This window comes from Pseudochaenichthys georgianus, chromosome 24 (genome assembly GCF_902827115.2).
Source record: "Pseudochaenichthys georgianus chromosome 24, fPseGeo1.2, whole genome shotgun sequence".
In the NCBI taxonomy this organism is placed as follows: Eukaryota; Metazoa; Chordata; class Actinopteri; order Perciformes; family Channichthyidae; genus Pseudochaenichthys; species Pseudochaenichthys georgianus.
The window spans coordinates 29,603,994-29,619,378 of NC_047526.1; the positions used below are offsets into that span (position 1 = coordinate 29,603,994).

A 15,385-nucleotide genomic window follows, 5' to 3' on the forward strand; every position below is an offset into this window, starting at 1 on the left:
ATTTTGCCCTATTTATGTGGAAAGTTCCAATTGCCCCAGAATTGTTTTTCAATGTATTTATTTTGACCAGATGTTCATATAAACTTTGAATCTATGTTTTGATCAAGATTATTTAATGCTTGGCTAGCTCCGGTTCACCGCACGTTTGGAGTGCGAAACCAACAGATGAATATGGAAATAAGGATTTGTTTGCGTTTGGTTTGTACGTTCCCTGATAACATAACTGATAAGCCAAAACAACTCAAGGCAGATCTGGCATTTAAAAAACTAAAATGTATTTTCCTAAAACAGCAGCACTAAGGCAGGAATGAGATACAGACCAAATGTTTCAGCACTTTCTACACCGGTAAAACAATATACAGCATACTAAATGATCATCAAATAATGTGATCATTCGAATAAAAGTTATAGTCTGGAGTTGAATCCAGACAGGTACATGTATTTTGGTTGAGGAACACAGTTGTGCGTCTTACCTGCTGTGATGGAAGGACTTGAGTTTCGGCTGAACGAGAACAAACAGCACCACCAGCAGCAGGATGAGAGCCACGGAGCTGGCGGTGGACGCCACGATGGACAGAGTGGGGATCCCCAGCGGAGAACTGGGCTCCTTGTCTGAAGAAGAACAAACGGAGAGGAAATGAAAACGGGGTTCATAGATTTACATTTGAATTGCGAGTCGTTGGTGCTCACGAAGATGTAAAACAATAAGTTGAGGTGGCCGACCTTGTGTGAGGCGACAGCTGATCTGCATGGGCCCGTCCCACTCTCCGTTCTGGCAGGTGAGGAACTTGTAGTCTCCCTTCAGAGCGTAGCCCTCGTCACAGAAGTACTCGATGACGGTCTTCTGGGCGAGGTGGGGGCAGGGAGACGGGTGACAGCGGTAGCCCCCGTTCTCTGGCTCCGTGGGGGGAGAGCACACTGGGAAAGAGACAGAAGCAGAAGAGATGTTAACAAGCGTTGCTGTTGTTGTGTTTCGAAATCGCATTTCTACCTGTGGTCAGGTTTGGATGCTGGTCTGAAATGTCCCAATGTTCCCAGCTGGCTCTCAAGGACAGTCTGTTCGTTATATTATACTGTGTGATATTGGACTGGGAGCCGTAGGGTCGCCGGTTCAAGTCCCCGACCAGACCTAAAATATGGAGTGTGGACTGCTACTTTGAGAGGTCCCAGTTCACCTCATGCCCTGCCGTGGTGCCCTTGAGCAAGGCACCGGACATAAAACATACTGTTATAGAAAGTTTGCTCACTAAGAAACCCTCCTTCTATTCCCCTTCTAATCAATAATACATTATTAATTCAAAAGAGAATGTCACTTTCTATGATTGACTTTTAAAAAGAAATACAGGGAAAACTGTAAATGCTATAATCATATAGAGTCCTTGTTGTTTTCACTTATATAAGCATTAAGAACTGTCCATGTGTTCCCCCCCCCCCTCGTTTCTGTAGTATCACTGATGTCGCCGTGTCCCATGCAGGTATTTCCTAAGTGTTGCTCACCGCTGCTCCTGATGCAGCGTGGAGGTTGAGGGGTCCAGTCCCCGGCGCTGGTGCAGAAGACGGTGGTGGCTCCATCTGCGGTGTAGCCGGGCTCACAGCCATAGGTCAGCAGGGCGCCCAGGGGGAAAGACCCCCGGTTGGCTTCGGTCTGGTTCAGCAAGTCTCCGTGCTGCACGCCGGGGGGCCGCGCACAACCTGCAGCCACACAGAAACAAGGGGAGACAATGAGAATGGTTGACAGAAGTTTCCCTATCCGGACAGCACAGAAGTACGAAATGAAGCTGATTCTAACAAGTAAGTAATAAACTTAATAGGTTTAGAAAGTGCCTGTCGATGCAGGGATTTCAATGTATTGCAGGCCTGCTGGGGGAACAAGGACAATTTGTCAAACATGTGTCCTGGTTCTTCTGATGTACCAACATTATGTGAACTGAACAGGGAATTTACGATCACTAATGCTGCCCGTTATGGCTGGCTCCTCGGCAATTTGAACGGGCTGCTGGAGTATTTTTGCTGTTCTGTCATTAGGCTGACACAAACTGTCTGCTCGTCTCCTCTGCAGGCAGCTGCCACTGGGTCAAAGGGAAACTCTGTCAAGTCGACGGGCTGAGCTGATCATTGAAACTCAGAGGTATTGTTACTGGTTATATCAACATGAGAAGAGACAGCTGTGCAGTACAGAGAAAACCTGAAGTGCTCACAGTGGAATACAATGTCACAAAGAGCTTCCTATAGATCTAATTTCCCCGCTCTCATTTCTTTCTTCATCCCGGGCCAGCCTTGCGTCTATCTGTCCGGCAGTGAGACAGGGAACTCATTTACTCGCTCTAATGACAGACTTGAAGCTCTGAGCCGGCCAATAAGGATAGGATGAGGCAAAAAAAGTTAATCAAATAGCTTTGATCCATCTTCCCACGCTCCATCTAGATGTTGCAGTGTCACGCCAGCTCCAAGTGTGTTTCAACGCGGTATGAGAGGGAATGATCTGAAAGTGTGCTGCACTCCCACAGCTCTACACAGACACACATGCTCATGTTACTACACACACACACACACACACACACACACACACACACACACACACACACACATTTGGAGCTGCAATCTGGCGAGTGCAGAGAATCTAAATCCAGCAGGTCTGACATAACATTGCAGCACCTGTGTAAACTGAGACACGACAGCAGGAGGCCGACTTTACTTTCAGTATTACCGATCTTCCAGAACAGCCGACAGACAAACCGATTCTAGAACTACTGATCTGGATCATCTTTGAAGTTATCTGAGACTTGAGGCTCAGCTACACTGGTGACGCTTCCTCAACCAAGTAGCAACCTCCAGGTCGCTCCGATAGTGTACTGCCATGTGGTTAATACTCGTGTATGCTGCTCTTGCTCTTTTGCATATCAAGTATTTTGTTTTTGCTATGTTTGTAAAATGTAATTTTCTTAAATGTTTTATGTGAGGGACGGAAATTAGCTCAAGGCTAAATCTGGCACTGTTACGCTCGACACATTTGAATGTTTTAAGTGTTCATTACTGTGCATTGACGCCAAATAAACGATAAAATAAAAATAAATAAGTCTGAAAACAAAGCCAATGTGAAAGTGAAGCCCAGTCCAGTTGTATGGGAGTCTATGGGAAAAGGACCCTTCTTCTCACTTTATTAACATTTTTTTTTTATGTATTTATAATCCCAATCGCTAGTTATTCAATACAGCGGGATGTTTGTTTTGTAAATTGGTTTGGTTTCGTGTCAAATTGACGAGGAAGCGGGGTATCATTTAGGATGTTGGTACGGATCGCTTCAATGGCATTCTCCAAGTGAAACCCTTCAACAGTGGCTTTGCTGTTCATGACAAGTTAACTGTAACAATGTGGGTGTCTTAATATATTGTGTTCAGCATTCAGTTGCACTTAGCTGTCCATTCTCACTTCAAAAAACCAAATTGACGAACTTAAGGCTTCAAAATGTCCACAAGCGAAACATCACGCTGAGTTCATCCACAGCTCTAACACTTAAAACCATTGTATACAAATTAAATGTGTCATAATAAGTGCATTTATTCATGGTTTTATGTGATTATAGCATTATATGTGTAGCGATTTATCTCAGTAACAAGACCCAGATATAATACATTTAAAACACCCCCGCAGAAAAGAACATTAATAACACCATCACTAATGACCATATGGCTCATTGTTTAATCCTTGGTCAGAGTATTTATGAAATCATATTAGCCACGCTCTATTGCAGGGCCTTATCGCTCGCTTGACACAAACAAACAACAGCCCCATGCAAACAGCCACTTTGTTTTTCCTCAGTGTGTGTTTCGAGACTGAAAGAGAGACCATTTCCACAGCAGCGCCAATAACATCCTCTAATCTCTGGACACACACACACACACACACACACACACACACACACACACACACACACACACACACACACACACACACACACACACACACACACACACACACACACACACACACACACACACACACACACACACACACACACACACCATGTATACATCACTTCAGGGGACATTACATTGACTTGCATGCATTTCCTGGAGACTTATCCCAACCTTAACCATCACATGCCTAACCCTAATCCTAACCAAGTCTTCACCCTAAAATTTATGATTTCCCTCATGGGGACCTCCAATTTGGCGAGTCCCCACACGTGACTGTGTAAACAGATGTAGGTCCCCACAAGTATAGTAGCACACACACACACACACACACACACACACACACACACACACACACACACACACACACACACACACACACACACACACACACACACACACACACACACACACACACACACACACACACACACACACACACACACACACACACACACACACACACACACACACACACACACACACAATTGAGCTACTGGCCAGTTTTTGGGTCGATAAAATGTCCAAAGGAAGTGAAAAAAGGCAAAATGCAGTACATTTCTCCTTCTTTTGACCTACATTCAAGACTCAAACATATGATTAACTCAAATGAGAAAAGAAAAAGCATAAATAAGTCATATTTGAGAAGCTGGGACCAAATAGTATTAGAATAATAATGGTATTAAAATAACTGCAGGATTCATTCTCTGAAATAATTAGTAATAATTACAGCTCTAGTTGCAGGTGCATGATTTTGAATAGATTAAATAAAGAACTTATAGCCTCAAAACAAATATTAAACAACACAATCAAAACAACAATTTTAATATAAATCATAACGCAACGCCCCCGTAAAGCCCATGTCATTCAGAGGAGTTACTGATATGCATTTAGAAAGCCACATTTGCAGATCAAAGGAATAGACATTCATTCCGGCGCTGACAGACCGGCTGGTTTAACGTCTCCAACAGATGCAGAAACATTATCTGCACAGCCTCCTTTCAAGACACCGTGAGCCGAGCAGTTGTTCGCCGAGACGCCTCAGGGACACTGGAGGCTCTCTGAGGAGGAGGTGGTGCTAATGGAGGTGGTAAAGGTGATCAATTGATGACCCCAGGATGGGAGGCAGCGGGGGGGACAAAAGGCCTAAGGGGGCAGTTTAGGACAAAAGCCTTTAGCCTCTGTTCTGATCTTTTGTGGTGGCAGTCAATACAACTCCTGAAGACAGATGAGTGCTAACGGGTTTCATTATGCGACTTCAGACTGCTTTATTCTATGTGGGATTGTCTCAGAAATGTAAAGTACTTCTATTCATTATCATAGAAAGTAGGTATACAGTAGTATTTGTCTACACTAAATGCATGTGCTTAAAACAAAGATTGTTTTCAACACAAATGACTTCAGTGATAAGTCAAGAGTTCACAATGTGTCTGCGTAATAAAAACATATATTAGTGAAGGAATAAGGAGATCGGGGCTTTAGTAGAGAAACATCTCATCAGCTTATAAAGAGACTCTATTAGAGGAAAGAATGAAGGCTTGTTCTGAATACAGAAGGGGACAAGATATCTAGAAGCTTAACGCTAATCCACTCCTTTTGTTGTTACATCTATAAGGAAGGCCGCTGCATTAGCACCGAGAACTGGCTGCTGAGTGAGGCTAACGGAGGGTTAACTCTTACAGAGGGATCAGGTCACTGAACTCAGGTCAGTCTAAACGAACCATGAAGCCAGTAAAATGTCCACTTTGAGCAACAAACCAGCCGCTCGTTCTCATGCCAGGAAAACGTTGTGCCGACTGTTCACCACCGGAGTTTTCCAAATGTCATTTTAATTTGACAGCACGTACCCATGTATCAGTGGTTAGAACACACACGCACACGCGCACACGCGTTGCTGATTGAACTCTATTAACCGAAACTCTGAATGTAGTAATAATACCAGAATCTGATCGTAGTTAAGAAGAAACCCAGGTATCAGTGTGTTACTATGCTAGTCCTAATGTCATGTTTTATCCTATTTAGCAAACTTTTTGTATAACCAATTATCCGTTTTAGTCCGTTTCCAAGCATAAATGCAAAACAATTTCTGATTCTAGCTCACCCTGTCGGCTTAATAAAAAGGCAGGAAGATTCAAATGTAAAAAGTAAGAGCCTGCCTTAAAACAGGAATGGGAGACACATTTGACACTACTTTGGCAAATTAGCAAAAAAAGAGAAAGGTAAGTGGGAAAAATACTGACAGGAAAGATAGTCATCAGATTCACAGGCAGAGAGAGAGAGGGGGAGGGGAAGAAGCCAGGGAGCGCGAACAAGCTGTCAGCATGGAGGACTGTGTCCCTGAGCAATTACAAGGCAAAAAGAGACATGTCTCGGCAAGTCCACTCGTTCTATGTGAGAAGGAGAGGCTCTTGCAACAACACTTGGAAGAAAGCAGCCGTCAGATATACATACCTAACTGTGGGTTGGGCTAGCACAACGGAGAGACTCTATTAGAGGAAAGAATGAAGGCTTGTTCTGTATCCAGAGATGAGAGAGTGGTTCAGATTAAAAAACCTGGCTGTCCCTTTCCCATCGCCCTCTCGTTGGCTTTAAAAACACTCGGGAGGGGAAATACTGATTAACGGCACTAAGCAATGCCAGAATAGACTTCAGCACGCCGTGTTTTGTGCTTATGAGGAAGGGAATGAGTCACAGTTAAACACAAGCTGTTCTCCAAACGGTCTGATGTGAAGAGTTTGCTCAAGAGGAGAGGTTCCGGAGAATTGTTGAAATCAATAATGACTAAAACAGTGTCGCAAGTGCTTTGTGGAAGCTAGTGGAAAAAGCGAGTAAGAAATACGGTAATATATCATTCCACAGTGTCTTTTCAAAATTAACTGAAGGCTAGAAAACATTGCGCAGACATACTGTATAATCAATCTTAAAACATGACAGATGTGTATCAAAACGGTTCAATAACCTTGGTAACAAAGCCAAACAAAGCACAACACAGTAAGCCGAGTTTTGGTTCTGACAGCACCTCGGCTCAACACTAAAGTGCCTATCTCAAGTCAGTGTAGCATCACAGAGATATTAAGGCCTTTAAGATCTGACATTTGCCATATTGGGTTTAATGAAGTGGTTAAAAAGGTTAAACTACTCGAAATCTCCTGGGCTAACAACTGTAAGATGATCAAAGAGTGTAATTGTTTAGAGGTTGGAGAAACACTTGATGTGGTGGGAGGACTGGGTAAGGACAGAGCACTCATGAGGCTGATTGCTAATCCCAACATCCAGCGCCTTAAAGCCATGCTGGAGGACACTCGGGCCGTGGGGGGTGTTAAAATCCCCTGCTTTGCTAGGAAGTGCCTGGCTGTGAATCTCTCCCTTTCCCCATCTGTTACCGATGGCACAACTCGCCCGCTAAGAGCTTTAAGGGGGATTGGATTGAGGAAGACAAGGGTCTTAACCCTCTTTACTCTGGCAAATTAAAATTCTAATGATCCTCCATAACAAGCAGGGAGCACTGTCGAGCAGATCAGATGCTGATGACTTCTGCAGCCAGCTGTTTGGCTGCTCTATAGAACAATAGGCTCTAAAAGGGGGGCGCGCTTCCCAGTGGGTGTGTGTTCAAGTGTGTCAAGAAGCAGGGGAATGTGTGAATAAGGGGAGGGGTGGGTGGGGTTGTGTGTTGGATTAACCCAAAGAGGATGATGATGCTCTCTTCGGCCGGGTAAATATGTTTGTGTTCCTTGTTGTTGGCATCGCGCCAAGCCCTCTGTTGTTTTTGATGATGTTGCTGTCATTTTTGGGCTGAGGGTGTTTTTGTTTTTTGCCACGTTCTCCGTCTGCCGCTAATCCGTGGGATTTTTCGCCAAGCTGTTGTTATTAGAGTGCAGTGCAGTGCAGGGCGGCAGAGCCTATGCAGTGTAGGATACAAGTGGAGAGCTGGAAACTCATCTCTGACAGCGGGGGAAAGTTACTCTGCCTCCGTCATGTTATGTTTTTCAATGTTTCGCCTTTATTGGAAAACTGACAGTGAAGTTGGAGACAGGAAATAGGGAGACGAGGGGGGATTAGAGTGGCATGCCGCAAAGGAAGTAGACAATTCATCTGCAACAGGTTTGATATTGGACTCAAAAAGTAGAAGATTCACGGATTCAAGATTCGTTTTATACAACAGTTAAAGTACGAGTTAACTGCAGGTATCATATAATCCGTCTTAAATTCTAGTGACTATAAAAAAAAGATACGAGGCAAGTCGTAGTGCAACCACAACATGTTATATGGTGTGTATAAGATGTAATGTCTGCTCTCAGCTTCGTTCCTCCACACACACCACATCATCCCAGATGAGCTTTCAGTGAGACACTTCACACAGTATGAAGTGACACAACTCGCTGTGCTCTGACCTGGATGGGTGACACGGGGCCGTTACATGGGATACTTAATGTCTGGGTGAGTGATACTAGCAGTGTCAAATTCTACATCTAGCGAGTGAGAAGTCGTCATGCTGTAACACAGATACACGCAATCCGATCATTTCTGCTTTCATGTTCGCCCTTTCATAGCAGCTGGGAAGGGACTCGGAGAGAAGAGCGCATTCTTTTGAAATGGGGGAAAGGTTCTGGGAATGAAATGTGAGAAGAAAAAAAAAATCTTATAAAAAAGGCAGACTTTCTGTATTGCAGAAAGAATGCAGAACAAAGCTGAAATCTCCAAGTATGAACCCGAGTTTTCTTATTGTTCCATCCTAGGGAGGCTCTAGGGAAAGGTGGAGTGACCTCACTGAGGAGGATTATCGGGGGAGGATGAAGATCAGGGATGCAGTGTGCCGGCACATTTATACAAAAGCCTGAGCACACACAGGTGGTCAGTTTACTCACTATTCAAACGTAGGTTGTCCCAAGGAGCCTTTTTGTGAACGGCAACTCGATGTCATCCAATCCGTGTGCTGAATGTGCGTTTGTGATTAAGAGTGTCAGACAGAGCAATGAGCACAACTTTCTTCTCCACTTAAACAAGGTCTGTATTGTACGCTGGAGCCAAGTCAACAAAGTCCAATCTACAGTAAACAGGAAGTTTGCCAAAAAACACGAGTCAAAACATCTGTGGGCTTCCCGAAGAGCGTTTCCAGAGAACTTCGCTTGTACACACACACACACACACACACACACACACACACACACACACACACACACACACACACACACACACACACACACACACACACACACACACACACACACACACACACACACACACACACACACACACACACACACACACACACACACACACACACACACACACACACACACACACACACACACACACACACACACACACACACACACACACACACACACACACACACACACACACACACACACACACACACACACACACACACACACACACACACAGAGAGAGAGTGAAGGAAGTCTCCTAACGGACATCACCAGCAAGATCCTCCACCACCCCACCCGTTTGTCCCCTGCTGTTGAAATGCATTTAGCAAGCCACGTGTGCCGCCATATCAGCCCATTGTCCCGCTCACCGAGGGAGGGGGCACGGCAACAGATTTGAGCAGCGTGCCTCCACAACAGGACAACAGACAACTTTGCATATGAAGGGTAAAATATGCATGAGGGGGCCATAGAGGGTAGAGGGCAAGGTGGGGGTATAAACATTGTGTGACCCTCTTTTGCAACCCCAAAGATACAAGCACACACTCTGCCTGCCTGCCTGCCCCCCCCCCCCAGAGTAACAGATGGGAGGATGTTAGCGAACTGTGAGCTCCCCCCTTCTCGCTTCCATCACCCTCACTGCTGAGGACAGCTGGGAGGCAGACATTCCTTCTTCTCAGCTTTCAGAGGAAAACAAAAGAGTGTGTGGGACCCCTCCTACACACACGTGCATGTGTTCAGAACCCCCCCTTAAAAACTGTCAATGTGAACTGTGGGATGATCATATTTCAGCAGCTAGCAGAGGTAGGAGTGCTGTGCCTGGGACATTTGTTGAAGGTGAAAGCCAGGGAGATAATCCCAACCCTGTTTATAAGGGCTGGATATGTTGGTTCTACAGGTGAGGGGAGGGCGGTTGAAGTCTGTTGAGAGCTGGAATAGTATGCAAATGGTTTAAAACCACAGTATGACCAAGCTTATTCTGCAGCTGGTCTTTCTTGTTTGGCAAATGTATGTTTATCTGTGTGTGTGTTAAGGTGAGCAGGCTCACTGCTATAGCACAGCACATACTGTACTATAGGCAACACAACACTTCGGAAAAGCAACTTTAAATGAAGCAGTTATATTACAGAAAGCCTTATAACAGGATTTAAGATACACAATTGTTGTTATTTATCCGTAGTTGAAACAGACGTAGGGATAAAGTCATAATAACAACAGACAATGTCCCACTCTTTGACAGGGCTCAACGCTAACTCTTAAAAGTGGTTGCCAGGCTGGTAACCAGGCATCAGCTTTTGGTTGCCAAAACTGAAAATACGGTTGCCATTTTTAGTCACCTTATATTTTAAATAATTAAGATACTATACAGTTATACATCAACTTAATAATGAACATGTGACACAAAAGAATGTTCAAATGCTTTACAATAAGTAATTAACACAATTATTTGAAACTTAAGTGCTAGTAAAATTGTCCACCCTCAATTGCTGGTATACACAATACCAGTTGTGCAGCTGCTGTCATGTTCTTCACAGATCCCTCACAAATGAATTGAGCAAGTCACTAGTTTCTTGGTCATCCGTTGTCTCCCTTTCAAATGTGGGTTTCCTTGACCTTTGTGCTGACCCCCACCATAGATCCATTGGCCCTTCAGCATTGATTATGGTTCTGTCATTGGCCATAAATAAATGAAAACCATTCACAGTTAAGAATTAGATATTAATTAGTAATGCTGTAAATTACCTTTAATATGTCTAACTATATTTAAAATGTGTTACCTTTTTATAGAAGTGATTATATTTGTATGCCAATATTTTCCTATGGTAAAGTTTCGTTAACACTTTTATTTTGGTAGTAATAAGATCGGGACTCTTATTTTGAAGGAACTTTTACCGGAAGTGAATGGACAACGGAGCAGAATGTACATATATATTTCGCCTCCCAAGACTTTACACATTTCCTCTTTTCTTTTCGTTCGGGTTTATCTTGCGCGTTATCAGTTGAATCACTTTGAACATTCGTTTGAGAAGTTGAGGTATTGGCTGAACTTTTTACCCCACAGTCAAACGACTTAATTTTTGCTTCGCACGTTTACTCGCGTGCGCGAGTAAACTTGCATCGCTTTCTGGCTCCGTAATCACACCAATGCACGTGCAACTTAAGTATCAGGTTCCGACTGTTCACAACAATAATTATATATCACTCTTAATACAACAAATAATTAACATTTATCTATTTTGGGGTGCACATTTAGCTGTTTGCTGTCCTTATTTCTTTATGTTAAAAACTGGTTGCCAAGGCCAAGAAGTGGTTGACATATTTTCTGAATGGTTGCCAATGGCAACCTGACAACCGTTGCAGTCGAGCCCTGCCGTTACATCGCCAATGATTCCAAAATGCAGTCACGGTTTCGGCCATCATACAGTTCAACTGAGCTTTGAGGGTGGACTCATGGCAGTGAGAGTGTAAGCTATTAACACATGCGGCCCTCTCCACTGAGAGAGGTGGAATGCCGTTTGTCGGTTAGCAGTGGGTTCTTACACACCAATATATAATTCGGGGTTAAGTAGGCTATTCACCCCCGGCCCCAGTCCACCACGGTGTACCCCAGGGCTCTGTACTTGGCCCCCTCCTGTTCACCATTTACATGCTCCCTCTCGGCCAGATCATCCGACATCATGGACTCAACTTCCACTGCTACGCTGATGATACCCAACTTTATCTCAGCACCACTCCATCCTCCCAGCTCCCCCCTCAGTCTCTCATCAACTGCCTGCATGACATCAAGACATGGATGTCTTCAAACTATCTGAAGCTGAACAGCGGTAAAACAGAGCTCATGGTTGTGGCACCCAAGGCACTGCTCCAGAAGGTTGGTGACTTCGTCCTTGAGGTCGATGGCTGCTCCATCTCCCCATTTCCTGAAGCCCGCAACCTGGGTGTGATCCTCGACTCCACCCTTACCTACCATTCCCATGTCAAATCAGTGACCAAATCGGCTTTCTACCACCTGCGGAACATTGCCAGACTCCGACCGTCACTCTCGGAGTCGGTTGCCGAGAACCTGGTGCATGCATTTGTCACCACCCGCTTGGACTACTGCAATGGTGTCCTGTTCGGGGTTCCCAACAAAACCCTGGACAGGCTCCAGTATGTCAAACTGTGCAGCTTGGGTCCTCACACACACAAAGCCGTGGCAGCACATCACTCCCACCCTCATCCACCTCCACTGGTTGCCGGTCAAGTTCCGCATAACTTATAAAGTCCTCCTCCTGACCTACAAGTCCCTCCATGCCCTTGCCCCCCAGTACCTATCGGACATCCTCCACCCACATGCCCCACCCCGGAACCTGCGGTCTTCAGACTCTGGCCTGCTCACCACCCTCCGCACCAAACTGAGAACCTTCGGGGACAGAGCCTTCAGTGTGGCAGCCCCCACCCTCTGGAACGCTCTCCCTGCGGAGATTCGCAACATCCCCACACTGGACGCCTTCAAAAGGGCCCTCAAGTCCCATCTGTTCATCAAGGCTTTCGGCCCCTATATCGATCTGTTGTTTTGTCTGTCTGACCTTTGTTTTGTTTTGTTTGTGCTTGCCCTATTCCTGTAAAGCGACCTTGGGTCCCTTGAAAGGCGCTATAGAAATCTCAGTTATTATTATTATTATTATTATTATTATTGCAAATTCCTGTCACCTCAGAATACACTGAACCTGCTGCTAATCTCCTTATCTCAAAGGGAAGCTGATCAAACTTGCAAAAGTCAGTGTAACTTAGAATTGTTTTTATCATTTAATCTGCTAATTATTTTTGTATTTTTTCAACTGAGGGTTTGGTCTATAACATGTCGTAAAAAATATCATATTCGTTAGTACGTTATATTAAAGAGCTCATTAATCTAAATATGGCAGTTGACGCAATTTCCTCTGATGTTAAATATGAAAAAGGATCTGGATCAGAGGCAGCATCAACACTCACTGCTGTCACGACATCAGATCTACTGAAGAGTAATAATACTCGGATTATCAAAAACCTGTGCCTGAGACAACAGAATATTACCAAATAAACTAAATCAAGCTCCTGGGAAATTATCATAAGCCTCAAGTAAAAGTCAAAACAAGCAAGAAAAGTTGGATGAAGTTTGAGTTTGTTGAACTGAAACTTCACACTTAACACGCGACAATAAAAACCGCTGAATAACAGTGCCTTCATAAAGAACACGAACAGTTTACAATAGAGGAAGTAAGGTGGAGGAAGTGAAAGCATTTTAGTAGACTGATTTAATTTGTGTCAAAATGACTACACAACAGGGAGATTGTTGTGAGTAGGAAGTCCAGTGAGAGAGGTACCAACAAACTACTGTTTATCACCGTGAGGAAGATACAAAGTACTGTTTACATCCTTAGATAGAGAGCGATGAGTTTGTAGACAGATATGAAACTCCATCATCATCCAAATCCTGAAAAGGCCATCATTAAGTCACGGTAACGTCACCTACACGTCTCCCTTGTAGCCGCGTTAGCGACTGAGAGTGTGAGAGGAAGCACAGAACAATAACAGACAAATATAGTTGTTTACCTACACATACTGAATTAAATGTTGGCACTATAAAGTCATCAACACGTCACAAGGTATTTCTCAATGTGCAAAGTAAGTTAGAAATATTCAAAATGGTGACGTCTAACAATGGTTTCAGCGCACACAAAAACACGAGCTCTGTGAAAATAAGGATGTTATAAAAAGATAAGCCTATCAACAAAAGATTAATCAAGTGCAGTGTTGAGATGCGTTTGTTACAGACTGCAGCTTCACACATGCTCAAGCTCTCTTTATTCCTCATTGTAAATTGATTGTTTTGGTTAGTCAGACTAAGCTGGGAGGCGTGTGGCAGTGGATAGAGCGTTGGTGTTCGGATCAGGGGGTCACAGGTTCAAACCCCACTGCAGTCAGCATGTCGTTGTGTCCCGGAGACACTTCACCCAAATTGCTCCTGTGGTATATCCACAGTATTGAGTATGTAAGTAGCTTTGGATAAAACCATCTAACATGTAATGTAATGAAAGAGGATGTTGGACTGTAACAGCTTGTGATGTCCATTTGTTATCATTCTTTAAATCGAATATACATTCAAAGATTATTTTTTTTATCTACAGGCACAATAGATATATACAAATAGATATGCAAATGAATATATAGATGAAGATAACGTACATGCATGCTTCACATAAAGCCTGACACAATTATCCAAATGGGCTGCCGTTAGTAGCAGGGAGCTGTTTGCATTACATGGGCATTAGAGTGGAGCCAAGCCAACTGGCCACTAAACATCTCAACATGCAATCTAATGGACTTCACAGCTCCAGCCGTGGAAATAGATGGAGCTAATGAGAGGTAAACAGGAAATACCACGATATACCATATGATAATTTAGCCACCACACGAGCAACAATGAGACCGAGGCGTATTTGATGTATTTACAGTAGAAACTGAGTTATGGATGTGTGAAAAAAGGGTGTTGCAGAAACTAGAGAGGCCATGCTTGAATAGAAGAACCAGACTACGAGTCAGCAACTTTGCATTAGTGTCTTTATGGAAGGCATTTAATACCTAACAGCTACAGCGGTGGCGTGCTGATCCAATGTATATCCTTTGACTTCCCTCTGTATTGACCAGCTAAGAATCATGGGTTCTGAGTGCCTTCCCTTCTCTTACCCTTATTTACAATCTCTGTTCCACATGTATTGGAGCATAAGCTGCTTAAATGAAGACAGTTGTACAACACCTCCGCCCAAAACAACAACACGAGCAGCAGGGAAGCACATGTATCCCCCTCAGCTATGAATCAGCAAGTCTGTAAGATCACGCTTCATGTTGCATCCTGGGACCGACTGTGTTGGAGTAGCCTATATATGTTCTTCGAAAAAAGTTATTGAGCAAGTCAAGTTTTGACGAGAGCTTCACAGAAAGCTAAAGTTGGACCAAAGCTAAAAGCTGAGTCAACAGATTAAGGGTGTGTGTGCGTGATGCAGCACAGCATTGCCCCATGTACAGCGTCTCGCTACAGCTGTGGCATGTTGAAGCATGACCGTGTGTATTTCCACTCTGTACTCTCATGTGCATTCCCAGCAGGAGATAACCACGCTACCCGGCGGCATTTCGGTCCGAAACATGACAGTTGCCGCCCTCGACTTGGCTGTTGATTGCTAAATTGGACATGGCTAAAGAAATGTAGCACAGCTGTAAAGAAAAAAGGAAAAGTCGTGTTGCAGCTGCTGTCGAACCTAACAATTTCCGTGGCTTGAAGTT

At 44.1% G+C, this 15,385-nt stretch overlaps 1 protein-coding gene across 1 annotated transcript in view; it reads right to left on the bottom strand.

Annotated features, from left to right (window-relative positions):
• Window positions 1-15,385, bottom strand: part of susd6 (sushi domain containing 6) — a 31,390-nt gene that overhangs the window by 4,042 nt on the left and 11,963 nt on the right. Inside the window, exons 3-5 of the mRNA XM_034075678.2 lie at window positions 1,498-1,692; window positions 724-918; window positions 474-612 (exon numbers count right to left, since the gene is read on the bottom strand). Coding sequence (XP_033931569.1) covers window positions 474-612; window positions 724-918; window positions 1,498-1,692 — 529 coding nt within the window. The remainder of the gene's footprint in view (window positions 1-473; window positions 613-723; window positions 919-1,497; window positions 1,693-15,385) is intronic.